The sequence below is a fragment of the Excalfactoria chinensis genome, chromosome 5, assembly GCF_039878825.1.
Source record: "Excalfactoria chinensis isolate bCotChi1 chromosome 5, bCotChi1.hap2, whole genome shotgun sequence".
NCBI lineage: Eukaryota > Metazoa > Chordata > Aves > Galliformes > Phasianidae > Excalfactoria > Excalfactoria chinensis.
The window spans coordinates 14,152,312-14,178,058 of record NC_092829.1 but is presented as its reverse complement, the minus strand read 5'-3'; the positions used below and the strand labels follow the sequence as shown (position 1 = coordinate 14,178,058).

Sequence of the window (25,747 nt, the reverse complement as noted above, 5' to 3'; positions counted from 1 at the left end):
TTTCCTCCTGCGTGTGTACTATCCATACCTCACATCGGAGGGAGGAATTACAGGAAGTCAAAGGAAAGGAGAACAGCGTTGCTCACAGCTAAAGCAGAGTGCAATCCAGGTCTCTCCAAGTACCAGTATTCAGAAAAGACTCCGTCAAAGAGCATGCAGAACAGCAGTATGACAGGGCAAACATGGGCCTTCAGAAAAACTGCCAGGAGCATCCCAGCTTCAAAGGTCAAGATTTTTCATTTTGTCTTCTGCTACAGACATGTCTCCTTCAAGTATTTTCTGTGCTGCGCTCTGAAGAAACCAGTTTCACAAGGCAATGCCTGGAGACGCAGACTGAATACATAGAACAGAGGCATTACAGAGCAAAAAGGCTGAAAATGGCTTGTTGGCAGGGAGGAAAAAAAAAAAAGCCTGTGAGGAGTGCGGTGAAGAAAGAAAATTATTCTGTTCTTTTTGAGGAAGGACAGGCTTCAAGCTCTTCCAAGTAAGCAAGCATGACTCAGCAGTGAGTGACACAACAAAACAAGACACATTATAAACCTTTGCCAACCAGCATCCAAGAGGATGACATTAAACAGCTCAACATGAGCTTAGCTTGCGTCCAAGTCCAGTGTCTGGTTCTGCTAATTGCTTTCCTAAAAGCACAGTTAGATCTAGAAACACGAACTTCTCCCTTGGGACAGAGGCTCCTTTGGAGCCTCCAGTGACCTCAGTAAGCTCATAGTCATCCACCACAACCTGACTACGGGAAGGAGCAGGATTCCTATGAATCCTGTGACCATTTCTAGCAGTGGCAATCACACGGCAGGTAAGATAGCCAGCCCAAGCACTCTAGATAGGAGGAAAAAGAAGGACAACTAAAGAAGTTTTACTTGGAACTAAAGGATTGCCTCAGATAAAGTCGATCAGTTTGAAAGGAATTCTTAAAATGCACAGCTGTCCTCCAGTGGTGATTTCTGTCTGCAGAGGGAACAGAACGCTAGTTAGCATTTGTGCAGTGTTGGAACAGCATGGGAACATCAGCAGTTTCCTCCTTGATCACATAAAGAGCACAACTCCTTCTGAAGAGAGCTAAATTCCATCAGTACAAAACAAACCATTGTTTCAAGGACTCAACACTGAATTCAGAAATGAGAAGAAAAAAGAAAAGATAACCATACAGGAGAGTGTTTGTTCCACAGCACTACAGCAGAGACATGCCCAGTACAGGTGCTTACATTATCTATTATCACACTCATTTCAGTGTCTTTCACATGCCCTGTTTCCTTGGAACATATTCAGGAATGTCACCTCATGAAAAGGTGTCAAATGTTGAGATAATTAACACATTATCTGGCCAGTATCATGGATGCTTCACAAGTGCAGTACACCGAGGCAGAGCAAACACTTCTAGCAGGCAGCTCTAAAACCCCTTGCACATTGAGTCCCCCATATCTGAAAAAGCTGCTCATGTTTAGACTGTGCCTAGGTGTCCGGAGACATGACTCCTAAACTATTAAAGGGACTTCAGACTATTTAATGAACACAAAAAATGTTCTTCGACAGCTTCTGAATTACTACAGATTGAACAAAGCAGCACTGATATCAGGAGAGGTCAGCCTTGAAAGGGGACCACAGCCTCATGTCATTCCTGGCACATCTGCCTAACCATTCTTAGAAGCTTTTAGCAACAAAGTCCACTCCCTGCCTAGACAATCACAGAACTACTGTTGGTTTTTTTCCCTACAACAGCTTCTTAAAGCATTCAAAGATTTATCCAGTTCTTCATGTTGAATACAACTATTTTCAAGACCTCCGCTGCCTCCCGCTGCTTTCCTTTGGTCACATACCAGCTGACCTGCCTTTTCCCTGAACCGCAGAGCTCCTGACCAAAAGCAGGGTGAGCAGCAGCCTTATCTGCACCACACAGAGTGGATACACTACGTGCCTGGCAGGCCACGTTACAGCTTATGTACCCCAACATGACTTTCATTTTGTATTTTTTGGCAACAGTGTCAGTCTGCATTCAGTCTGTGATGGGCAGCAGAATCCAGATCTTTCTCTAAAGAGCTGCCACTTGACCAAGGCTAGTATTGTTCCTTGCTGCCTATCAGCTCAAACAGGCAGTGGTACGGGGATGTACTGCAGGGAAGACACAGACTTCCTTAAGGCAAGGTAAATGATTGTTAGATCAGGGAACAGTCACCATGAAAGTGGCGATTGTTGCAGTTGCTTCAGCTGCTGCATGGCCAGGCTCCACGTTCCCATGGAACAATTCTACATACACAAAGCAGGACGCCTTTGTGAGAAGGATGCCTGTCAGTCATTGCTTCTGGAGATCAAGAAAGCACACGTGCACCTGCTTCTGGGATATGTAGCATGCACATCTACAAGGTATAGGAAGAAGGAACGGGAACTCAGAAATAGAGTAGCTTTTCCTCTAAGGAATTCAAAACTTTTTGCCACTGCCTTCAACACATTTTCAGGACTTGTGATCATTTCTATCATTTCAATAGTTGCAATTTTTGTTAGAGCTCATGTCAAAGGAAACCTCTGATCCATTCTGCCCCAGTTACTTCTCATTATACAGTATTTCAGACTAACACAACCAACAATGGGAGCTATTGACCAATGCACACACATTAAAAGCCGTAAAGTAAAATGTAAAAGTTAACTGGCACAAGACAGATATTCAACAGAAGCTATATTTAGATGGTTGTGGCAAACTGGGATTAAATAAAATCCCCCAAGTTCTTCTGGGGAAGACAGAAGAAACAAAAGATTTTATATATACATACATATATATACACACATATAAAATACACACACACATATATATGTATATAGACATATACTTCATGTTCTCCAATAAAGGAACAGATTAAAGTCTTCAGACCAGCATTATTCTTAAATGTACCTTAAAACTCAGGCTTAGGTTCTTGTGACCAGACCACAGCAAACAAGGGACTAAATTACAGAGTCTAGAGGAGAAAAAGTGAGCCATAGAGACTTATAGTACTGATCGAAGCATTTACCCATTTATGGCACCAATTAACTAAAGTGCAAGTGACACAAAAACTTAAATTAGGCACACTAATGTTCTGGTACAAAAACTATCTCAGCTTGAAAATTCATTGGCTCAGCAGATTGATCTGGTAACTACATCAAAATAGTTTCAGTATAACCAAACAACAAAATAAAAAGCAGAAAAACCACAGTGACTTGTCATACTCACACAGCCTTCAGCACAGGTGACACATGCCCTAACAGGAGATACACGCACAAAGACAAGCACGCTTCTTTGTGTAAAACCAAGAACCACTGAGCTGATGCAGACAGAGGCTCAAGAAGTTGCGCTCAAGTTCCAGAGCAGATTTCAGCAGCAAGTAGCACCTAGGAACTCAAACCAGATCAAGTAGCCTTACTTTCATGTGCATTAATGGATTCAATCATGGACAGTTTATCAAGGAAGGATGACAACTGGACTTGTTCACTCAAGACCAAGGCAACAAATGTTCACCATAAGGCATTCTGTACTATTTTGCTTGCATTACTTCCTTTGCTAGTCAGAATTTGCTTCTTGGAATTTCTAGGATTCCTTGAGAAATTGTTGCTCTCAGGCTTTCAATCGCGTGTGGGAAAAACACAGTGCAATACAATCTGACCATAAATAAAGTGGACATTAAGATGAACAAGCACAGTTTTGCTGTCTGTCAAACTGCAGAATGCATCGTGACAAATTACAACCCCGGGCAACTCTTCAATTCCTTTGCTCAACACTTTCTGCATGCTATAAAAAGGATAAAATGACACAGTTTCTAAACAGTTACATAGAAAAGCTACCACACTACCATGTGAACTTATGAGTTGCACTAGCAAATGGTTTTTTACCCAATATAACTGAGAAGCAGATTATGAATAATGGGATGACTCTGAATTATTCCCTCTAGGGTATTTCACCTTTTATCATTGTAACTTACTCACACAACCATAACTTTATTGCCTCGTATCTTCATGGCTCCCAAAGAGGCAATATTAACTGATGACATGCAGAACTACCACCAAGGAAGCAGCGTTTAGAACTGGCTTTTAGAGAGACAACAACCACTTGTAAACAGCCACACCTCACTAATCTGAGCTGGTGCCTGACACACTCAGTTCATTTTTTGAGCTGATAGATGCACTTTTCTGTACCACTACCCTTCTGTATATTACATGAACGAGACTCAGAACACCAAAGAGGTCTGGCAGTACATCCACACATATTTTACAGGCAGAAAATAGGCTTATTCTCTTATCAGTTAGCAGTCCCTAGAAACCCTGTCTGACTTTTTAACAGGACCACAGATGTTTAGCAAATACTGATATTGTACCAATAGTGGTTACCTAAAGCTCTGAACCTGAGCCACACCTTGAGGGAGCTCAACACCACAACCCCAAGGAAAGCACTCACTGCATTCCCAGAGCAGACCCTGGCCATACAGATGCAGCACATATGCTAGCACACAGGTGATGCTGACCTCAATACAAGGCACGGTGACCCAACAGCACTCACACAAAAGTACAAGTCAACTTGGCAGCAGCTTCTTTAATAATCTCCTGAGTAACAAACTGAAGCAGGCAATAAGAAGCCTGCACTAAGTGCTCTTCTCCACACACAGGAGCTCAGCACAATACTGCAGCTCTTAAGGGAACATCCTCATACTGACAAGGCCAACAGGGGCATAGTGCTCTCTGCTGAAACAACACCACTGTGCACAACGGAACGTAGGATCCTTTCTGCATGGACACAAAGAAAGCAGTTAGCAGGTGGAACTGAAAACTTATGTGGGAAGCAGAAACCAAAACCAAAGGCATGACCCCACCAGGCCTCTCACAGGCAAAGGCTCTGTCCTCCATTCAGCCACTCTCAGAGCACAGCCCTGGGGCTGTGGAAGCATCAGAGTTGCAGTGGAACATAATTTGAGAACAGCTGTCTGGGCTATGAATGTGGAGGTAGATACACACAACCACTGTTCTCACCTCCTTGGTCTACAGCTGAGAAGCTGCTGTGATCCCTGAGGGCAGGACTACATTGTGCCACAGTGAGGGGACCACAGTGCAAGGGAGCTTGAAGGCCTTTGATACAAGGTCTTGTGAATGCAAGACTCAGGCAAAAGTCCCAAACTAAGCTCAGGCAGGAGCAGGGCTGATCCAGACAAACAAATGACCAGAACTTTGTATCTCCAAACAAAAATATTCAAAAAAAATAGAGGTGTCTATCCTTCCTATTGCCACAAAACTGCCTGGAAGAATCCAGATGGCAAAATTTAATAGGGAAACGTAGTGAAACTCAGCCTAAGTTACACCTCAATACTGGATAAAAATGCAAGAAGAGCATTTATAGGGACCAGCTCAGCCTTTGTGGAGCACAGGCCTGAAGACAGGATGGCCGTGCCCCAGAGCAGCACCTGACTGTTGTCCCACTCACATTCACATCTCATTTCAAGTAGTACAACAGTGACATCTCAGCTCTGGAATGCTGCTGGGAGACAAAGCCTGAAACTACTCAAAGAAAGCAGTTCAGCACTTAGACCATCTCCCATAGGATGGTTCAAACTGATTCTGAAATGCCTGTCTCTGATTCCTCTATGGGACCAGTGCCTTATACCGGTACTGGCTGCACTGGCAGGCAGCAAGGAATTTAAGATTTTTCTTATCCAAACAATACTCCAGGTCTAAAAGCAGCATGCTTCAGGAGTTCATTAGGTGTCTTCTGTTACTTTCCTGGGTTACATAACGGCTTCGCTGCAAAACCATACAAACAAAACTGAACTTTTTAGTCATCCAGAAAGTATATCCCTAGGCAACAGGCAAATAAATTCCAAGTAACAGCCACCGTAAAACACATACGGTAGACAGACAGACACATAGTCCACTCTAACACATGAATCACTGTGCAGGAATGAGTATGCGTGCCTTATTTCCTACCGTACACAATATTCCTGGTAAGATGTATGTTGAGCTTGGCATTACTTTTCCTGCAGCAACAGAATCATAGAAGCACACAGGCAATCTCATAGATATTATGCATTAAATACTTGAAGTCTTTGCCTAAACAAATGTAGCCTGCCACCAGTATCAATAAAAGTTACCAGGATGGAAAACAGAGCGTCCAAGACTTGTAAGCAACTGCCTTCAGCAGCTGCACTGATGTTTAAACCTCACTTCTACAAATAGGCTAGCACTGTATGTTTTCTAAGAACAAATAATTGAGGCATGACTGAATGGATGTATCTATCCAACCTCTGCTGACGCTACTCAAAGCAAACTTCACTTGCACATGGGGAGGCAGGCAGCCTAATCTCCATTACAAAATTAGGGAAGCACAGCAAGAGAGAAAACTCTATTTTCATAGCACTACCAGGATTTAGAACAGCTAATATATATATATACAGTGCATAGAGAAACTGCGCATCTATGTTATGAAAGACAAGTGTGAGGCATTTGGGAAGTAGTGAAAAATGAGGCAAATAACAGAAGAGAAATGAGAACCAAACTACACCAAACGTCAGCCCTGAAAATGACATTTGCCTTGCAATTATTCAAGCGTATTTTGTTTTGAGCAACACAATATAAATAAACAGTCAGTCTCTTACACAGACTCAAAACTCATCATCGTTCACCTGCAAGTATTTTGCTTGAGAAGCCCATGAAATCTTAAAAGGAATTAAACCAGAGCTCATGGCCGTTTCTATACTTTAAAAGATGCCGGTAGTTCTGCTGAGGTCTGACAGCACAAATAGAGAATGTCAAGAACGCCAGCTGATGTAAAGGCTTCTTGCTGCTTTCTCCAAGTAGTTTTCTGTCTTTTTTTCCTGCCTCCTTTCTCCTTACAGCCAGTGCTGCCAGCAGTACACTGGGATTGCTGGTTTCTGCATGACATACTTCAATAAAGCATATCTAAAGTTTAATAAAATGTATTCTGCAAGGCTTGAACAGGCTCTGCAGAAACTATAGGAGCAAGGATTACATACAATACTTTTGAAGTTCAAACACTATCAAAGCTTATTCTGTATTCTAAGCATAACAGTGGTAACAGCAAGAAATAAGGAGCTGTTACTCAGTCTCCTGCATGTGTCATGAGACCCTGGACTTACCTAAAGTTTACATTTACAATTAAACAATAAAGTTGACTGTGCGATATAGTGCATTTACGATCCTCTAAACTATCCCGATAACGCCTAATGGCAGCCTATCAAACTGCCTCGGGAGCAAAGAACACGGACGCGGCTCCATCATCACCTCCGAGTCTGGGCTCCCCTTCTGGGTTCAGACGCGTTGCTTTACGTAATCGAACACGACACGAAGGCAAGTTATTCCCAATCAGCCTCGAGCCTCAGCGTGCTCTGCAGGCGCCCAACCGAGCCGCGCAGCCCGCCCGCCGCCCAGGTGAGCCCACGGCCGGCCGAGCCTCGCGGGCACCGGCCCCGCCCGCCGGGCTGCGGGGACCGCGCGCGGAGCACAGAACGCCGGGGAGGACGCAGGCCACGGCCGCCTCCTTACCGGCACAGCTCGGCGAAGGCCTGGAAATTGAGCTTCCTGATCTTCTTCTCGCTCAGCCAGTAGCCCACCCGCTTCCCCTTGAGGAAGGTCTGCATGGTGCCTCTCCGGGAGGCGGCGGGCGCCGGCTCGCGGGGCGGATCGGCCCGGGGCAGCCCGGCTGCTGTTGGCGCTCGGCGTCTGCGGAGCAACGGCTTTAAAAATGAAAAATAGAAAGGAAAGAAATCAGACGGCGATCCCCAGCGCGCTGAGCCGGCCGCAGCCCGGCAGGCCCGGCCTCACGGGGCGCAGCGCGGTGCTGCCCGGGGAGCCGCTACCCGCAGCCCCAGCCCAGCCCAGCCCGTTGCCAGCCCCGCAGCCCCAGCCCAGCCCGGCCCAGCCCGCACTCCTGCTACGCGCCCCGCGCCCGCTCCCAGCGCACCCCCGCCAGCACGGACCCGCCGCCGGCTGCTCCTCCTGCTCCCGCTGCTGCTGCTGCGCGGTTCTGCTGCAGCCGCTCAGCTCCCCATTTGCCCGCTATCCGCGGCCGCCTCCGCTTCCTCCTCCTCCTCCGGCCCGTCCCCTCCTCCCCGTCCGCCCAGCCCACGGCACAGGGGTGGGCGAGCGCAGGACACACCCGCAGCGGCCGCCCCGCCCGCAGCTCTGCCTCCACCTCCCGCATGGGCCGCGCCGGAGCCGTAAAGGCGCAGCGCCTCTTCCCCGGCCCCGCGGGGGGTGCGCCGGCTGGGCGCTCCGGGGGCGGTTCGGCTGCAGGCAGAGTCGGCTGACGCGGAGCACGGGGCGTGTGAGCGGGGGTCCGGCGGCGCGGTGTGCAGAGGCCGTGCTGTTGCGTTCCGGGAAAGAGGGTTGTCTTAAAGCTCCTGCAATGGTTGTTCGGGAGAAAGGTGAACGTCTCTTGCAGGGGAGAAAAAAAAGTTCCGGTAAATAGAAGTTTTCACCGCAAAACCAAGCGACTTCCTTCTTCCAGCGCTTGGAAGTGTCTGTAAGAACTTACGCCTTAGTTTCGACAGCAGCTATGTGTTCTTTTTGATTGCCGAACGGAGCAGCCGGCAGCAGCGCCCGGCGTTCCCTTGTCGGGGCTCTGCAGCTCCTCGGCCTGGGCTCAGGTGAAGAACATCTCCGCCCGCACCACTGAGGGTCTCACCGCCCAAGAACCGTTTTCCCATCTTTGTTTCTCACACCGACATAAATCACACAGACTCGGGGCTCGCTGCCGGCTCTGTCGCTTCGCCTCTCCCTCTCTGGGGTAGCAATGATCCAGTCCCCTCCCAGCGGCCCGGCCGTGCCCGCAGCCCCGAGCTGAGACGCAGGGGCAGCGCTTGGGGTGATGTGCCCGGAGCTGTGCGGCGCTGCGCTGACGGGCGGGGCGGCTCCGTAACTCCAGCGCAGAGCCCGAAGGGTGGCACGAGAATCTCCTCAGGGCAGAGAAGGGGAAAGCCGAGGGAGCCTGAGGAAATATGAAAGGGGTCACTGACCCAGGGAGTAGGTGGAGAACGCTTTGCTTTCCTTTCGGTATTTACAGTGGCTGCTCCGAAAGTAATGCTTCCTATGTTTGCCCGAGATGCCAGAGGCAGATGTTGGTGTTATGGCAGTAGAGGCTGAGCCTTCCTGCCAATATTCCAGTCCATTTTGTTGCTGTGTGACAGAATGGTGTCTGACGTGGAAGTGTGGATGAATCATAGAATCATAGAATGAACCAACATTGTGTCCTTTAATTCCTCCATGTGCAAAAAATGGCACCCACTGACCCCTGTTGATGCTTGCTGAACATTTCTGGAGACCAGGCGGTGCATGTGAGCACGGTGAGGCTGTGGGTGGTGCGTTTCAGCAGTGGTGATGGTGGGTCACCTCCACTGGTGAAGGATTTATGAACTTCTGCCCAAGAATGGGGAAAAGGCTCTCAGAGGTGTTAGGCGCTCCTGGCTCCCATAGCAATGAAACACAGGTGCTACAAAGCAGGAATGGTTTTTCCTCCAGTTTAAGCAAAACTGAATGACAAGATTCAGTCCTAGGAAAAAGAACTGCAAACTCCCTCCTTTTAAGAGATGTTTTGTTTTTTCCTTTCAATTTAACCCTTTAACAGTCTCACATGTGAGAAATACATTTCAGCTTGGTGAGACACTGTACTGCATCTTGCTGCCTGATGTTGCCAAATACCTTATCACTTTCTGCTTACGCTGCAGAGCCAGTTTAGGCAATGCCAAATCTGTGATCACCCAAAGCCCCCAGGGTAGTGTTTACCCAATTCCTGATCAGTTGCAGGCTGATTATTCCTGCGACTTTCAATGGCCCAATGCTGTAAGCTGCAACTCCTGAGCAGCTTCATGCTAATTAAAGGGGTGAGGGTTGATTGAGATCTCAAGCCCTCCGGCAGTCAGAACTATCTTCCTCTTTATCTCAACTCCCGCTGCAGGTCAAAGCAGGTTTGTTAACCTTGTTGAGGTGGAACCTCTAATACGTTGTCTCCTATTATTTCCAACAAATACAGGGGCCCAGATGCAATTGCCTCATGGTATAAGATATTGAAATTCCATGGGAGTTCAATTTGGAATAAGATGAGGCATCTCCATTCATTTCATTAGCTACTGAAATATATTTTCCTTATGGAATGACTATGAGCGATTTTCTCATCCCATCTCATCTTTTAAAGCCATTGTTTTCCCCAGGACAGATGCAGTTCTGCTGCAGGCAGTCAAGAGGAAGAGCTGAGCCTACCAGGACAGGCCTTTACTTTCTCCAGTCAGTCTTCACCGCTGGATCAGGTCATGTGCTAACATGGCATTGTTGGAATGTGGCCGCAGGCAGGAGGGAGCATGAAAATCCCCTGTACACACTGTGCTGCAGCTTCTCTGGCTTTGAGAGGCTGAAGGGAGAGCCCTGGTGCTGCTCAGCACTGGGACTATTCATCACCAGAGCTGGAGAGAAATGAATGAAAACCAGGTGGAATGCCATTTCCTCAGGTCTTTGCCACATGTATCACTGATTTATTACTACAAGAATCACAAAAGGGCCAGATATGACTTCTCATCACAGGTATTCAGTAGAGGGAAGCAGAGCTTCTCCAGTTCCTGGTTGATCTTTTGCCTGACTTGGTGGAAAACACTATAGAATCTCAGCTGATGTCTGGAAACTTCTGACGTACTTTGGACCAGCAGCTTTTAAAGGACAAACCAGTCGAAGTCAGTACTGAGGGATAAAAGCTCACTTCTGGTTTTTTTTATTCAAGCCACATAAGCTAACTCCCATCAAAACAAACTTCAGACAGACTATGCTGAGTTCCTTTTCAGCCGGCCAGAGAAGGGAGGCCCCTCTAGTGGCTGTTTGAGCCCAGCTCCTGTTCTCTGAATGGCACATTGTGTGCAGTGACAGCGCAGGTTGAGCTGTGCTAGCTGGAAATCAAACTGTCATTTACAGTCAGCTAAATCAGGTGTTGCTGTTGAGAGAATCAGTCCCTCCAGAAAGAGCCATTTGTTCTCACCTTCTACCATTCCCTCCTTTAGAACAGAGAGGAGCAGGGAGCTGGGAACTGATTAGATTAGAGCAAACTCAAAAAGTAGACAGAAATATTTTGACCTTAATCCAAAGAAAACAAATTCCCCCATCTAGATAATTGTACCGCTTCCTACCTGTTTATAGTGGCAAAAGGCAGCGAAGGGGCTGAAAGGAGGCCAGGAAGAGAAAGCACACAGTTGCCTTGCTTGACAGCAGTCCATCTTACTGTAGCAGAAGAGGATGATGAAAGTCCTAGTGCTCATCCACAATTAGTCCCTTACTCCCCAAGCAACCTATGCAGTTTATACTGCAGTACTTCAATTTCATCAAGAAAAGAAGGGTAACTGACAGATTCATGACTGCTTCTGGCATCATGTAGAAAGAACAGAAGAGGGAATTCAGCCACAAGATCTCAGAAACATTCCAAAAACAGGCACTAAAAGGTTGACTGTGAGTTGTCCTATCTGTCTGTGAGGGCCAATGCAATACCATTCAGATTCCTGAGCAGCCTGAGCAGAATGCTGCTTACTGAGGTTCCTACCTGTTACAGTGATAGCCCAGCAAGCTCTTATGTTCCAGTAAAGAAAAAAGAAGAACTGGTGTTTGGGTTGGGGTCTTATGTTTGTTTTGTTTCGAAACTGCAATAAAACCACCATTACAAGCAATATCTCTTGCTTTATGTACAGCTCAAGAGTTCGGCTAATTTAAGCTGTGATGAATGTGCAACCTGAAGGGAAGTCAGAAAAGGTCTGGCTGCCAAGGCTGGTCACTTCCCTTGTAACACTTTGCATGCAGGCTCTGTATTTGACATCACAAGTTAGGGAAAGCATATCATCAGTAAACAAAGAATGTGAAACCACAAAAGCATGCAGCCAAGATGCAAAAGATGAAGCAATCCTGTACCACTGTAATTATGTCAGTTGGAGTAGACTTTTTGAACTGAACTATGTTTGTTAGTCAAATCCCAAGTGTGGGGTACAGACTGCACTGTCATACATTGCTGAAGCCCTTTTGTCTTCTGACATGCGAGAGAGTTTTATGGAAATAATGCTTATGCAAACTCTTTCACTCTTCAACTACAAATACATGGAAAGATTTACTCAACTGATACTCAAAATCATTCAAACTATGTGTGTAATTAATCCATGAGACTGTTCTCTGAAGGATTTGGCTATCTTGACAGTACCTTCAATAAGGAATGAGGCTTAGATACAGTTTAGGCTGTACTGGGGTTTTCTCTGCCAGAGTTACAGGTCTTGGCTTGTCTTTCCAACAAAATAATCAATCATATATTTCTAGAATGTTCTTCTTTTTTAAAAAAACAATATAAATAAATTTTAAATGCTGACTGAAGGATATAGAACTCGTAAGTATAGAGGGATCTCAACATACATGTGTCCTACCACTATTATTCCATATGTTTCTGTCCTTTTCTCGAGTTAAGAACACATTGGTTCAGACGATCTAAAATACATATTCACATTCCAGTGGTCCTCCACTTCCACAAGTCGTTTCTGAGTATGGTTGAACCTTTTAAGCTGCTGTAACAGAGAATACAGTCAAGATTAAGCCTGATGTTGCCTGCAAAACCACATCATCACTTGCACTTAAATCTTATCCTCAAGCTTTCAAAGATTGAGGAAACTTTTCCTGTTTTGTTTAAGTGCTTCCTTACAGTTCACTCTAAGTTCAGAGGCCACAAGTCCCACAGAACCATTGTGCTTTCTGATTCTGCATGTTGCCATCAGGAGATACGGACAGAGCAGCAATTTTTGTATTTTCAGAAGCAACCAGAATGCGTAGGCTTACTAGTGCAAAAATGATACAGAAAAACATTTCCAAAGCACACGTCAATGCCAGTCCAAAGTTAATTAAAGGGAGTATATTTAAAAAACAAACAAACAAAACCAGACAAAACAAATCCATTTCATAGTATCTCCATCATATGACAGTGTCATGGAAAGACAACCCTCATTTTTGCCTGCAAGGCACTCATGGAGCAAACTCAGTCTTTATCAGCAAGATTCAGAAATGCTTTAAAAACAGCACCAGATTTAACCCAAAGTGGCTTCCTTTGGATGCCTACAAGTTCTTCAGATCACAACTACCATCCTTCAGAACTGCGCTGATTCACTTCCTACCTTATCTGCACTGGAAGCAGAAGTGATACCTGTTTTGCTCTGACAGTCATCCCCCTCTTTGGCTTCTTTACATGGGGAGTATTCTGAAATGCTGTTCAACCTCAAGTGTATGGGAGATTGGTAATCACAGCCTGAACCTCTGATTAATCAGCTGAGGCAAGTGTGGGGTCAGCTTTGGGAGCACAGGTGAGAGTGATGTAGCTGTGCTCCCGGAAGGGGTGGAGCTCGACTCCATCCCCTCTGAGACCTCATTTAAGGGCTGACTCCCACTGAGGCAGCATCTCTTGGAGATTGCTCATCAGTGAGGACTGCCTCAGCTTCTTCAGCCAAGGCACCACCACTGGTGAGTTTTCCTTTACTTATTCCCTCTGTACATTTGCTACCATCTGTATATTCACAACCAATACACTCAAGACTTGGTTTTGTACTTTCAGCACAGTCAGATCAGTAATGATTTTGTATTACTTAACAGATGATGCACTTTTTAAGAGAAATTCAGTTGACTACAATTCGTCCTCCAAGCATAAGCATAACAATGTAAATTCATAAATGCATACACCTTTAATGTCATAGACATTATTTAAATTACTATTGTACACTGGCTGAGGACATAACTTCCCATCCCACGGTCCTGCTCTGCAATCCCGGCTCCCTGGTGAACAGGAAATTTCCATAGAGGCAGCATCTTGTCTTGTCAAAAAAAAAAAAAAAATAAAATAAAATCTAAACAACTTGAAAGTCTTTCCTGGCTCTTTTTCTCAGCCTTCACTAAAATGCTTTCCCATATTTCCACAATTTGCTGGTGAAAACCCTTGGCTGGGAACAATTACTCAGAACACTATGAACATAACACAAACAAGCTCTGCACTATTTAGAGGCACCCTTTCCAAGGAAGGCATTGTGCATTCTATTACACAAAGCAGTGAAGAAACACACATTAAGTGAGATAATTAATTGAAGCTAAATACTTCTTAATGTGGAGAAGGTGTTGCTTTGGATGCAGTTAGACATATTAATGTCTTCTGCAAGCATGTCACTTTACCTTGTAATTACCCTCATATTGTCCCTGTTGTGTTATGTTCTTTTGATATAAGGCAAACAGAACACATATTTGTGAGGAAAAACAGATACATTACCTCTGTAAGAATGCCCATAAATGTTATAATACGTGCGCAGCCCTATTTAAATATTCACCTGGAGCTCTATGATGAAGCTGATGTAGACACTGCAGTCTGAAATTTGATTTCAAATAGGTATAAGAACAGCAGCTTACAAACTCTGCGAAATAAGGAAAATAAAAACAAATACATCATACCTTTTTATTTTAAAGATTTTCAAATACTGCTTAATGTTTTTGTTACATGAAATACACACATTAGCTAACAAATACATGAACAAAATTCTCCCTTTGAGGGTAATTGCCTACTGTTGCTGACACCTCCATTCAATTGGCATCGTGTGCCTGACTCAGGATTTCTGTTGCAGGCCTCTCACATGTGCTTTGCAAAATGACAAATGCAGTTAAACACCAAGGTAAGTACTTAAAGGCTGTCTTACATAAGGATCTGCTCAACTACAGTGAGCTGGCATTTATCCTCTGCAGAAGTCCATAACAACAGCAGCCCACAGTTTACTTGCAGCTGATTAAATTTATATAAAAGCCCTTCCAGATGCTGGCAGGGCATAGCCTTTCAGCTGGGCTGCCTGCTGTCAGTGTGCACTAGAATGAGTAATGAGGTGCTCTGCGGGTCCAACAGTACAACTAACCGTGAGGTACGTTTGTCATTCTGCCTTCCTCTGACACTTTCTGTTTCCTTGGACAAGTCTGTTATTCATCCAGGTTAAGATTTTTTTTCTCTTAAGACTATGAAGGAATACTGAAGAAACAAAATCACAAAGAAACCGTAAAGGAAATTGCTCTTATCAGGCAGAGCTGAACAGGCAGCTGACATATAGAATTTGTTACTAAAAGAGCTATCAGTTTGGGTTAGGCTAAATGAACAGCATTAATAAACAAGACTATAACATTTTGAAGCACCAGTCACTCTCAGGTGCCCAACACGATCCTTTCTATTATTTATGCCAGTATGGGAACCGTTGAGTCATGGCCTGAACCACTGATTGAGCACCTGAGGAAAGGACCCGGTCAGCCCTAGGAGCACAGGTGAAGGCAATTCATCTGTGTGACTGGAAGAGATGCAGCCAGGCTGAACCTCTCCTACACCCCATTTAAGGGCTGAGTGCCACTAGGAAAGGATCTCTGGTTGGAGATCCCTCCCTTGTGGAGTTTTTTTAATGAGCCTGTATCTTTGGAGACAGGTGAACGCCTTTCATTTTCCTTTGAAATACTATGTGGGTGGTGGTGGTGGGGAAAGGACAATAAGGATAATTACTAGAAGTATTGGGGGGGGGGGGGGGGGGGGGCGATGTGGAGGGGAAAAGTGTAATTGCAACCTCTTTTAATGAGAATAGAGCTGTCACTCCCTCAAGTGGTCAGATGTTTACCTTTGAATGTGTGCATGAAGAAAGGAGGAAGGATGGTGCACACTTCCAAGAAGTGACCTTTAGAGGAAATGATTATTTTTTCAACTTTTATTTTTCCCAACTATAGTTGAGAAGCGACTCTTTTAGGCCAAATGCAGAGGCTGGCATTTTTAGTCTGCCAGACTCCTGGTTTCAAATCTGTTTTTCTTCCTAACATGGGTGAATTTTCAGTTAACTTGTTTACATGAACAAACCTGTTGGCAGCAGCAAACTCAGCATGGGAATTCAATAACCGTTCCCTCCTGGCAGCACGAGCAGACCCTTGCTGAAATCACTGATGGGCTGATTCTGATTTCTCAGCAGTTTAATAGCAGTCTTGGAAGTGAATTTTTGTTGAGTAATATTTGTGGAGATGTAATTAACATCAACAGGCTGCAATGAATAATGCTTTTGCTGAAATGCAGTTTCTAACTGAGAACTGTTCTGACCAAAATTCTGCAGGTTACCTCTCGTTCCTACTAAATCAATACAAGGCCAGATCATACCAGTGCGGCTGTGAGACCTATACCTGCATTGCTTCTGTGTAAACTGCATTTGTCCTCTGCTTGAATAACTGCCATAGAGATAAATACTCAGTCACCAGCTGCCTCTGATAGGTATTATTTTCCTGTGTTTTGTCAGTTCTTGCTAAACTTTCGAGACACTTTGTAACTGCAGAAAATAGAAGGTAAAAGCAAAATTGTATCAGAGATTATCACTATAATCGAGTCTGAAAGTTCTAAGAGATCTAAAAGGCAAAGGCACTTCTTCACAAAAGGCAAAATTCTTTGGAGACATTGTGACAAGGGGTAACAGCCTCCAATGCATTTGATTAACGTTTTCTGTGGATGACTGGGAAACGATACCGGTATTCTACTTGCAAATATCAGCCCTTCAGAGTTCACTGGTAGGTATTTCTAGAATAACTGTAGAAAAACCAAGAATGAAGTATGTCTGGTATTCCAGAGAACCTGGACAATAGGATTGCCTGAAGCTTTACTTAGATGTGTCTGCTGCAAAGAAAGAAAGAATTTCAGGGACAGAGAATGAAGGTAATTGAAGGTCCCAGTGTTTCAAAGTATAGGAAGAAAGTCGAAGCAGGGAAGGATCACTGTGGATTATATACAGTTCACTGAAGATCTGTGCTTCATATGAACAACGCAGCCAAAATAAGCAAACATTTGACTTCAAAATGAGAATAAAATCCAAAAATGCCAGCTTATCCACAAGTCTTACATGCTCCCAAAATGTGCTACACCCAGTATGAAAACAGATGTTTCCGACAGAGAAGTTCAAAGAAAGACTACAGTTAAGGCAAAATAACCACTCAATAATAATAATAAACTGAATCAGAAGACTGTTGTACTTGCAAAAGATATAAACTAAAAAATAAAGGTTCATAAAACATGAAATAAGCCACATAATACTGAAGCTGAGATAAGTTGATTTCTGTCTCTGAACAAATGACAGCATAACTGATCAAAACAAGTTACTGCAACACAACAGGATGCTATGAAATCCAATACAGCTACACAGAATAGACAACAAATACTCTACAAACTGCAAAAGCACTTGGCATTCATTCACTCACAGGGAGAACTTCATATGAGTACAGTAAATACTGCTTTGAGAATTAGAAAAACCTGAAAGCATTCTCTTTTACCAGGATGCAGCCTTATTTTGTGTGTGTGTTACCTAAAATTCACTACAAAAACCTTTATATTCTGTATTTACCAACACAGCACTAACTCTTTTTGTTACATAAAAGTGTGCATTTGGATGGTGTTCTGTGCTTTCAGAAGCTTAGCCCTACTCTAAAGTTAGCCTTGCCTTCTTGGCTAAGGTTATGCAGGATCTCCAAAGACCAGCACATAGGTTCTCTTTGGACACACAACACAACTGGGTTCCATGGGGATCACAGATCTCTAATGAAAAGTTTGGCTTAGACTTTGCTTTAGTGAATCAAAAATCAGTGCCCCACACAGTAAAAGGTAGATGACTTCTTGAGAAAAAAGATATTTCTTGTCACTAATGTGACCCTACCTACAAAAGCCCAGTGAAGGCCTTAATTTAAGTATGAAAGCCCTGTTTTGATGCAAGTATTATAACTGACTCTTCTGTTTTCTTTCCATCAGCCCTTACTTGTCCTAAATAATTTGTCAGAGTCCTGAGTGAACTAACAGGCTTTAACAGCCCCCAACAAGCCTCACTGACCCCAGACATGAGCTCAGGAGCCCCATTTAAGCTGAGCCCTTGGCCTTTAGTCTATATTTAAGATAAGTTGTAGGTGTATCAGTCTCTGGCTTAGTCCTGGCTGTGCCTAGACCTAGGCCCTCTTCATCTCAATTCTGACCTACAGCCTAACCTTCAAACTTAACTTCCATTTATATTATTTTATTTTTTAAATCATTAGGGATCTGCCTGGTAATCGCTATGTTTCACTGCAGTTATCCTCAGTGGACCCGTGGCTAACCAGTGGCTGCCTTCCCAGCTTAACCTCAGACCCACTTCATTGCTTGCTGGGTGACCCAGACCCTTGGCTGAACCTAGCCTGCCCTGCTTGCTTCACTGAGGTACTCTGACAGTGAGGCCCTGATGTATTGGCTTTGTTATCTATTTGGCTCCTGACTTGTGAATCAGCCAGTCCTCAGTGCTTCCCGATGCTTTTTTATTCACCTTCAATAAACTTAGTTTCTTAGTTTTTCTACACCTGTTTTAGCATGAGAGTTATTATCAAGACTGAAAAAACTGAGATTTTATTTTTTAATGTATAATTAAATACTGTTTAAAAATAAACTTTCTACTTCTAGGCTTGACCATTACAACTTAATTCCTTTTGATTCAGCAGGCCTCTAGCCTCTCCTCTTGTTTACAGCCTGGATATCAACCACGTGAGTCTCACTATGCATGTATCCTCATTTTGATATCCTCACTCAACTAAACGTGTGTACAAAAACCGAATCGGGAGCCAGCACGGGAGTGAGGAGCCGCTTTTATCTGTGGTGTCACGCCATCTAGTGGCCCTCAGGGCGAGCCTAGAGAGGACTTGGAGCCTCCGGTTGAATAAGCAGCGAAGAATGTGCCTGAGAACTTCTCTAACTGTTGAGGGTTCTCAGGTGTCTTTTGTTGTTGTTGCAATGGCAGCTGCAACACCGTGCGTTTAGTCGCCAGCTATTCTGAACAGAACCCAGTTTCCAGCATTTTAAACACCAAGAATAGCATGACAAACCATAATAAACTTAATTTTCCAGTAGCTTTCTATGCAGCCTTACAAGCACTTCCTCAGCCCCCAGTCCCAGCACAGGAAATGTGTGCTAAACGCTTAGTGAATTCAAAGCTGAAACGTCCTACACAAACCTTCCAAAGGCTGCTGTGCTGTAAATCACTGCACCACGCAGACCCGGCCCAACGATTTAGGGGCTGGTTTAGATGATGTTCTGTCTTCGTTGAAGATATTTTCCCTGTGGCGTTTTTCGAGTAATGTAATACAATAGTAACCCACGAGCAGCGGGTTTTGTGTATAGACACACTGTCGTATAGTCACATCCATGTATGGCACTAGACACTGTTCCGCACTACAGTCATCTCCATCGGTACTTTCTTTGGCGCAGCGCAGCTGGCTAACGCGGCTAAGCGACAGAGGTGCAGCTCGGAGCCCTGGAGATAACTGAGGGGCAGCAGAGAAAGGCGGGCAGCCGCCGCGAGCCCAAGCCGCCATTTTGGGCGAGGTCAATCGCGCCACAGAGGGCCACGGGCTCCCGCCAAGATGGCCGCCAGCCAACGGCCGCCCAGCGGGCACGCTCCGCCACGGCCCGGATGCAGTCGGACGAGAACCGGAAGCGGTTCCTTCATGCCGGAAGTGGCGCCGTTCCGGGGTGGCGATGGCGGCGGGCCGGCGGCGGCGGCGCGGAGCGGCGAGTCCTTCCGCCTCCCGGCGCGGCGGCGCGGGCTGAGGGGAGCGGGCCGCCCGCCGCCGTCCTCCCGCTCCCTTCTTCTCCGCCGGAGGAAGGTAGGGGGTTGCTTCGGCTCCGGGACGGCGGGACTTGGCGGGGAAGGACGGCGAGCGGCGCGGTGAGGGTGCCGTTGCCCCGCCGCTATGCTTAAAGGATGGGGGCTGTGCCCGGGCCCGCCGCGTCCCCCTCGGAGGAGGCCTTTTGGTCTGCGTCCGTGCGGCGCGGGCCGGGCGCTCGCAGTCACGGGGGAGGAACGAGAGCTGCGGTGACGGGAGCGGGGCCGCACCGCGGGGGGGTCTCGTAGCTCCGCGGTGGGGACAGCGGGCCGGCAGCCTCCGGGAGCGGGAGAGCAGCTGTGGCGTCTCGGGAGGGAAAACAAGGGAGAAACCGAGCGTGGTGTGTGCCTCTTCCAGCCTGACCCAGCGCGGGGCTCCTCCACTTATTTCTGTGTACCAAAGGGAATCGGCTCCTGTTGAGCTGCTTCTTATTCCTGCCGTTATAATGGTGTTTGTGCTTTTACTGTGAGCCTTCCTTTGGAAGGCTTTGTTTCTAAGTACCGTTAGCACTCTTTAATATACCCAGCTATAGAAAGAATGAATCCTGGCTTAGCTATGGGATCAACGTGGACTCTGGCACTTCACGTTTTGCCAGTAGTTTCTCACCCAAACTGTTTCTTAAATATTTCCGTGTTGACTTCATAAAAGTATTAACTCGGTGTATTTAAAGGTAACATACTGCTAAGATGTATCGCAGATATGATTTGAACAGTAAATGCTACAGACACGGCTAGTGGCTTCCTCTGGTGTTTCACTGCCTGTTTGGCTGCTCCTTATGTGTAGCAGCATCAGGGACAGGACTTCTCCAGTGCTGCCCTGGTCAGGTTCGAGCAGGTCAGGATTGAGGATACCCTTCAGAAGTGGAAAACCATAAGATCTCCTGTAATGGGTGCCCAGATGCAGCACTTTGGTCTTGGCAAGGGGGAATCTCAAAAGGTGTAATGATTTTCTGTTAGTGATGTTAAACTCTTGCGTACTTCTGTTACAAATGTGGCATGCAGGCTCACGTTCATCAGTGGTTGAAATGCACAGCTTGTGGTGTCACAGACTCACAGAATGGCAGGGCTGCCAACCTCCACATCTATTCCTCCACAGAAATAAACACAAGGCATTGCTTCTGAAGCAATCAATGTATGTTTTACTTAAACGGTGCTGCAAAATTCTATTCCACTTCTCTCCTGTAACTGCTGTACACAGTAGGGTAGAAATACTACTAGCTCCAACATGCTGTAGTACATATCCTCGTGTGTGCAACAGGTCCATCCGCTTAGTGCGCATCTTCCCGTGTATAAACTGAAACCTATATTTTTTAGTATGGTTCCTCGACAGACACGTAGCTAAAGCTGAATACAGCTGGGTGCTGGTGCAGTGCAAACAAGCAGTGTTGCTCGTGTCACAAGCTGGCTGCACGTGTATTTGTCTTAGAATTTTCACAAGTTCTCTGATGTCTCTGAACTCATAGAGTGTTGTATTGTCTCACCCTGTGGCTAGAGGCACCGAGAGCAAATGGGGTAAGTGACTTCCCTATTCACAACATTGGTTTTGTTAACCTATTGCTTAAGTTTAGCCTCTTAGAACCTAAATTAGTCAGAACTGTGCAGTCTCCAAACCGTACTGAATTTCTGCTTCTCATTTTGTTACAGGTGCAGAGCATGGAGAATGATGAACTTCCGCCAGAGGATGGGCTGGATTGGTGTGGGGCTCTACTTGCTAGCAAGTGCTGCAGCTTTTTATTATGTCTTTGAAATCAATGAGACTTACAATAAACTAGCACTGGAGCACATTCAGCAGCACCCCAAGGAACCACAGGAAGGAACCACATGGACGCACTCCTTAAAAGTACGACTGCTATCCTTGCCTTTTTGGCTGTGGACTATCATCTTTTTAATACCGTATTTACAGATGTTCTTGTTCCTCTATTCCTGTACGAGAGCCGACCCCAAAACTGTTGGCTATTGCATCATTCCTATCTGCTTGGCTGTCATTTGCAATCGTCATCAAACATTTGTGAAGGCCTCTAATCAGATCAGTAGATTACAGCTGATTGACACTTAACTCGATTTCTAGTTTCCGTAGCTGCTTTGAAGCAATTGATATGCCTGATGTAATCACAAGACTGAAGTTCTGAGCGAAGGCTGGAAAGAACCTTTTCTTTCCAACTGTTAAGCAATGAACGGCGACTGTTTTCTATTAAAAAAATCACCAGAAAGTAATGCCAGAGGTTTTTAAAGTATTGGTCTATCAGAATGACTTGAGTGGGGGAGCTCTATGTGACACGTGATGGAAGTATTCCTCATTTTGCCTTAATGATGCAAAACTGCTACACTCCACCCGACACATTCTTTGGGGAAAGAAGCTCCTACTCTGTGACTTTACTCCTCTGTGCAAAAAGAGGGAAAAAAAAGCAACATCCTTTGTTTTTCCTGGAGTAAAATCAATGACGAGAATTAATGCTTCTGTGATAAAGGAAGAAGGTCAGAAGGTGATGACAGAAGTTGCACTCAGAACAGGTTTTTGCTTTTTTTTAAAGAAATAATTCATATCTCCATCAGTGCTGGTTTTTAATGATTTTTTATAACACATGTAGGAAATGCAGGAAGCGAAGAATAAAGCATGTGCAAATCATTGAAGAGGAAAAGATAGAAAGCTGTTTTTTTTTCTCCGAGGTATCATTTTTTTCTCCATTGGCCAGAATAGCGCATCATAGAATCACATGGTAGCAGGCAGGCAGTGAGGAGTGGCACAGACCTGGCGGTGCTTTAAACTTCTTCCCTGCAGTGTCAAAAGCAGCTCGTGCTGGTGTTGGGCTGTAAGAGGCACAATACTTTTGTGTCTTCTTCCTTTAGAAATCTCCTTTGGTAACATTACAAACGATGGGAATTTTTCTACCATTCTAATGCCTCTCCAGACATGCAAAAACATGTTCTGAGCACTGATGTGTTATGAAGACTTTACATTTGTGAAAGTTATCCTGTCAGCAAGCTGGGGAATGCTCTAAGCCTGATGTAGGACAAATAGCATCTTTCTTCCAGGATTCTGAGTAAGATCACTCGTCTTGTTCTTGAAAGAAATGGGACTTGCTTCAGTCATGCTGAAATTCCATTGACATTTCCTCATAATTTCACCTTGTTTTTCAGTGCTATTTCGGTGTAGCGTTTATTTCTGACTACTGGGACTGCATGTTTGCAATGATGCCAAATCTCTTCTTTTGTCCTTTTCTTTTTGTGCGTCCGTTTCTTCTTAGAGTTACTGAATTTTTGAGCCATGATGGAAGTAACCTTCTGATTGTGAAAACATTGCATTATATGGACTTCTGCAGGCCCAGAACAGTTATGCACTGAACTTCTCAATGATGGTTTTTTATTTGATTGTACGTAATTGTCAGTACCTGACCATCACAAATGCTAATCCAGTTCTGACAACTTTAAGGGAATCTCGGACATATCATCTGTTTCCTGCTTTGGAACGAATGTGTTGCTGTGTTCAAGGGGGGTAGTTACAGCACCTTAAACTTTGGTTGCATTTGGAGATACTTGACTGTGGGCTCAGCCAGCAGGGGTGCTAGGACCTAAAAACACGATGTAGCCTTTACAAGAGGGTTTTAAGTTCAAAGTGCAATATGAGAAGGAGGAAGCTGCCATCTCAATATGCTGGAGTAAGAATCAAGTATAAACTCTGACTGCTCCTGTCTTTTGGAGTCAGAGCTTTTAAGTTGTGTCGTTTCTTAACTCTAAAGATCACCATCTTATTTATCTAATGAAATAAAAACTTTTCAATGTTTATAAACAGAAGTCTGATCATGCAGAGATATATTAATGGTGTTTTATTGTGTACCTTTGTTCTTAAATAGCAGCGATGGCAGCCAGTGGCTGCTGCTCATTGCTCTCCTTTCCATCCCTCAGAGTGTGGATGTGGTTGACTGTGTCATCTTTTCATTCTGTGTCCCAGCTCCTTGGCTGTGGCCTGAATTTTGGGGGCTGGTTGGATGACTCTGATTCCTTTGTCCTTTCTCTGCTTCAGTGTAACACGGAGATGTCTGGCTGCATTTCCTTCTATTCAATGCTGTTTTTGAACTGAGAAATTGCTATAATGTGTCTAGTCATTTAGAGGAGAACAATATAAGAGGAAGCACCAAAAATGGAAGAAGTAGTGAGAATCATATGGCCTGGATACAGAGCACGTGCTGCCTGTGGTGGCATCTTACAGGCAGTGGTTTGTATTTATAGCTGCCTGAAAGCACGAGCTCTACAGCTAACTGCAGAAAGACGTGGGAACCAGTTCAAGACAACGCTGCATCTGTAGGGATCTGAGCTTAAGGTGGGAAGGAGCAGTCAAGTCTATGGAGCCTAGACTATATCCTATCAAGTCTTAAGGCTATAACCTATTAGTGTAGTGCATAGGGAGAGCAGCTGACCGGGAAGGAAGTTAGCTCTACTGGGTGCTTCCAGCATGGCTGGCACCAGTGGAATATCAACAGGTGAAGTGTCACCAAGAGAGCAAGCAAAAGCTATAAAAATAATGAATTAGATTGTTTGTACTTGTAAAAGGAGTAGTAAAACTCAAGCTGATTACAGTGAAGATTTAAGGTAGTGTCATAACCGCCTCTGAATTAGTTCCTAATTGTGAATGACAGCACAAATCTGTCTCTGTAGCAGCAGCATTACTAAAAGATGTGAGACTTGCTTATATCAGAACTTTTCTTCATACCAGCCTTATCTCTGAATGGACAGAGAAGATGAACTGCCACAACTTCAGTTAGAGGTGGAAAAGCACTTCTTTAATCAAAAAGATTTGGCTCAGACTTCTGCCTTGAACAACTTTCTCATGCAGAAGCTGTGAAAACAGAGGCAGTAGTCCACTTGTTCTGCATGCTTTTATTGTGTCTGCGTCACGAGATGAAGCTTATTCAGACTGCTTGAGCATTGCTCCTGGGCAGCCTGGCTGGCAGCGTCCTTAACTGCCTTGCCTTCTCCTGAGAGTACCTTCACATGGCAGGAAAACCTTTGCCGTGCTCTGTAACTGCTGCTGGGCCACGTCACCTCTTGTGGGAGTGCATCAAGTATGGCTGCAGCCCTTCAGGTGAGCTGCAATAAAACGTGTTGCTTACAAAGAGTGTTTCTCCCGGCAGTGAAACAGAACTGCGAGCTTTCCCTTTGATGGTCACAAGACCATCTGCGTGCCTGATAAATATCACAGTTCCGATCCCTTCTGACCCGCTTATCGGCACAACTGCAGCTTTCTGCGCGGTGCTGCCTTAGCCATTTTGATAAGCCACTTCCTTCGCTGCTCATAAAGATCCCCAACGCACGTTTTACTCGACGCCCCTTTTCAACTTTTTTTGCACTGTTTCAAACACACGCTGTCAGTTTCGTGCTTTTTATTCAGCCGCTTTGTCTTCCGGTCTGAGACCCGGCTGGGTGTCACCAGCATCTCGGCCTGTTCGTAGAAGCGCCAAACGCGTGCGGGAAACGCTCTCCCGGACGGCAGCGCTGCCGCAGGGCAATGACCGACACCGCAATGACCGACACCGCAATGACCGACACCGCTCTCCGCCTCACCGCTTTATTCCGCGCGGCGTAACGCGGAGCCCACGCGCTGCTCTCACGGCGGCTGCACCCTCGTCCGCTTCGGGGGGGGGAGCTCGGCCTGCCCCGCGGCCACGCCGTTCTCCTCCTCGTCTTCTTCGTCGTCGTCGTCGTCCTCCTCCTCCTCCTCCTCTCCCTTCTTCAGGCCGTCACCTGCGGACGCGACAGGCGGCGCTCAGCGGCTCCTCAGGCCTCCAGCCCCGCCGCCACTCTCTGCCCGCACTCACCGCCACCCGGAGCTCCGCCCGCCGCGCCGCGCCGCTGTTGTTCCAGCACGAGCGGAGCCAGCAGTTCCGCCACGCGCTCCTGCATCTCTCCCAGCCCGCGCCGCAGCTCCCGCAGCTCCCCGCCCGCCTCCGCCGCGCACCGCACGCGCACCTCCCGCGTCCTCCCGCCGCCCGCGCGCAGCTCCGCCACCAGCTCCATGGCGGGAACGAGGGAGGCGCGCTTCGGGCACGCGCCTCGGGCTTGTGACG

The 25,747-nt window shown here is 45.8% G+C and overlaps 3 protein-coding genes across 5 annotated transcripts in view; 1 reads left to right on the top strand and 2 right to left on the bottom strand.

Moving 5' to 3' along the window:
- ITPK1 (inositol-tetrakisphosphate 1-kinase) overlaps positions 1-8,152 on the bottom strand; it is a 121,644-nt gene extending 113,492 nt beyond the window's left edge. Inside the window, exons 1-2 of one of the 2 annotated variants that reach the window (XM_072337376.1) lie at positions 7,943-8,152; positions 7,525-7,715 (exon numbers count right to left, since the gene is read on the bottom strand). In XM_072337376.1, the coding sequence (XP_072193477.1) occupies positions 7,525-7,619 (95 nt within the window). In that variant the 5' untranslated portion in view covers positions 7,620-7,715; positions 7,943-8,152. The remainder of the gene's footprint in view (positions 1-7,524; positions 7,716-7,942) is intronic. The other variant, XM_072337377.1, reaches the window with a different exon arrangement.
- An 11,397-nt stretch (positions 8,153-19,549) lies between these two features.
- LYSET (lysosomal enzyme trafficking factor) lies at positions 19,550-23,463 on the top strand. The gene is made up of 2 exons (XM_072337607.1): positions 19,550-19,686; positions 21,330-23,463. The coding sequence occupies exon 2, from the start codon at positions 21,346-21,348 to the stop codon at positions 21,739-21,741; it is 396 nt and encodes a 131-aa protein (XP_072193708.1). The 5' UTR covers positions 19,550-19,686; positions 21,330-21,345; the 3' UTR covers positions 21,742-23,463.
- Positions 23,464-24,635: 1,172 nt separating this feature from the next.
- Positions 24,636-25,744, bottom strand: GON7 (GON7 subunit of KEOPS complex). Of its 2 annotated transcripts, XM_072337609.1 has the most exons (3): positions 25,499-25,744; positions 25,245-25,424; positions 24,636-24,770 (listed from the first exon to the last, which is right to left on the bottom strand). In XM_072337609.1, exons 1-2 carry the CDS (start codon positions 25,695-25,697, stop codon positions 25,288-25,290), a joined length of 336 nt encoding a protein of 111 aa, XP_072193710.1. In that variant the 5' UTR covers positions 25,698-25,744; the 3' UTR covers positions 24,636-24,770; positions 25,245-25,287. The 2 variants fall into 2 exon arrangements, with proteins under 2 accessions (XP_072193710.1, XP_072193709.1); XM_072337608.1 differs by lacking the exon at positions 24,636-24,770 and having other exon boundaries at positions 25,235-25,424.
- Between the last annotated feature and the right edge of the window lie 3 nt (positions 25,745-25,747).

What these genes read in the sequence shown, in the direction of transcription:
- LYSET (XM_072337607.1), top strand. Translation starts at nt 21,346, where the DNA reads ATGATGAACTTCCGCCAGAGGATGGGCTGGATTGGTGTGGGGCTCTAC.
- GON7 (XM_072337609.1), bottom strand. Translation starts at nt 25,697, where the DNA reads ATGGAGCTGGTGGCGGAGCTGCGCGCGGGCGGCGGGAGGACGCGGGAG. An exon ending in GGGCGGAGCTCCGGGTGGCG is followed by an intron (nt 25,425 to 25,498) that starts GTGAGTGCGGGC and finishes TCGCGTCCGCAG; the next exon opens with GTGACGGCCTGAAGAAGGGA.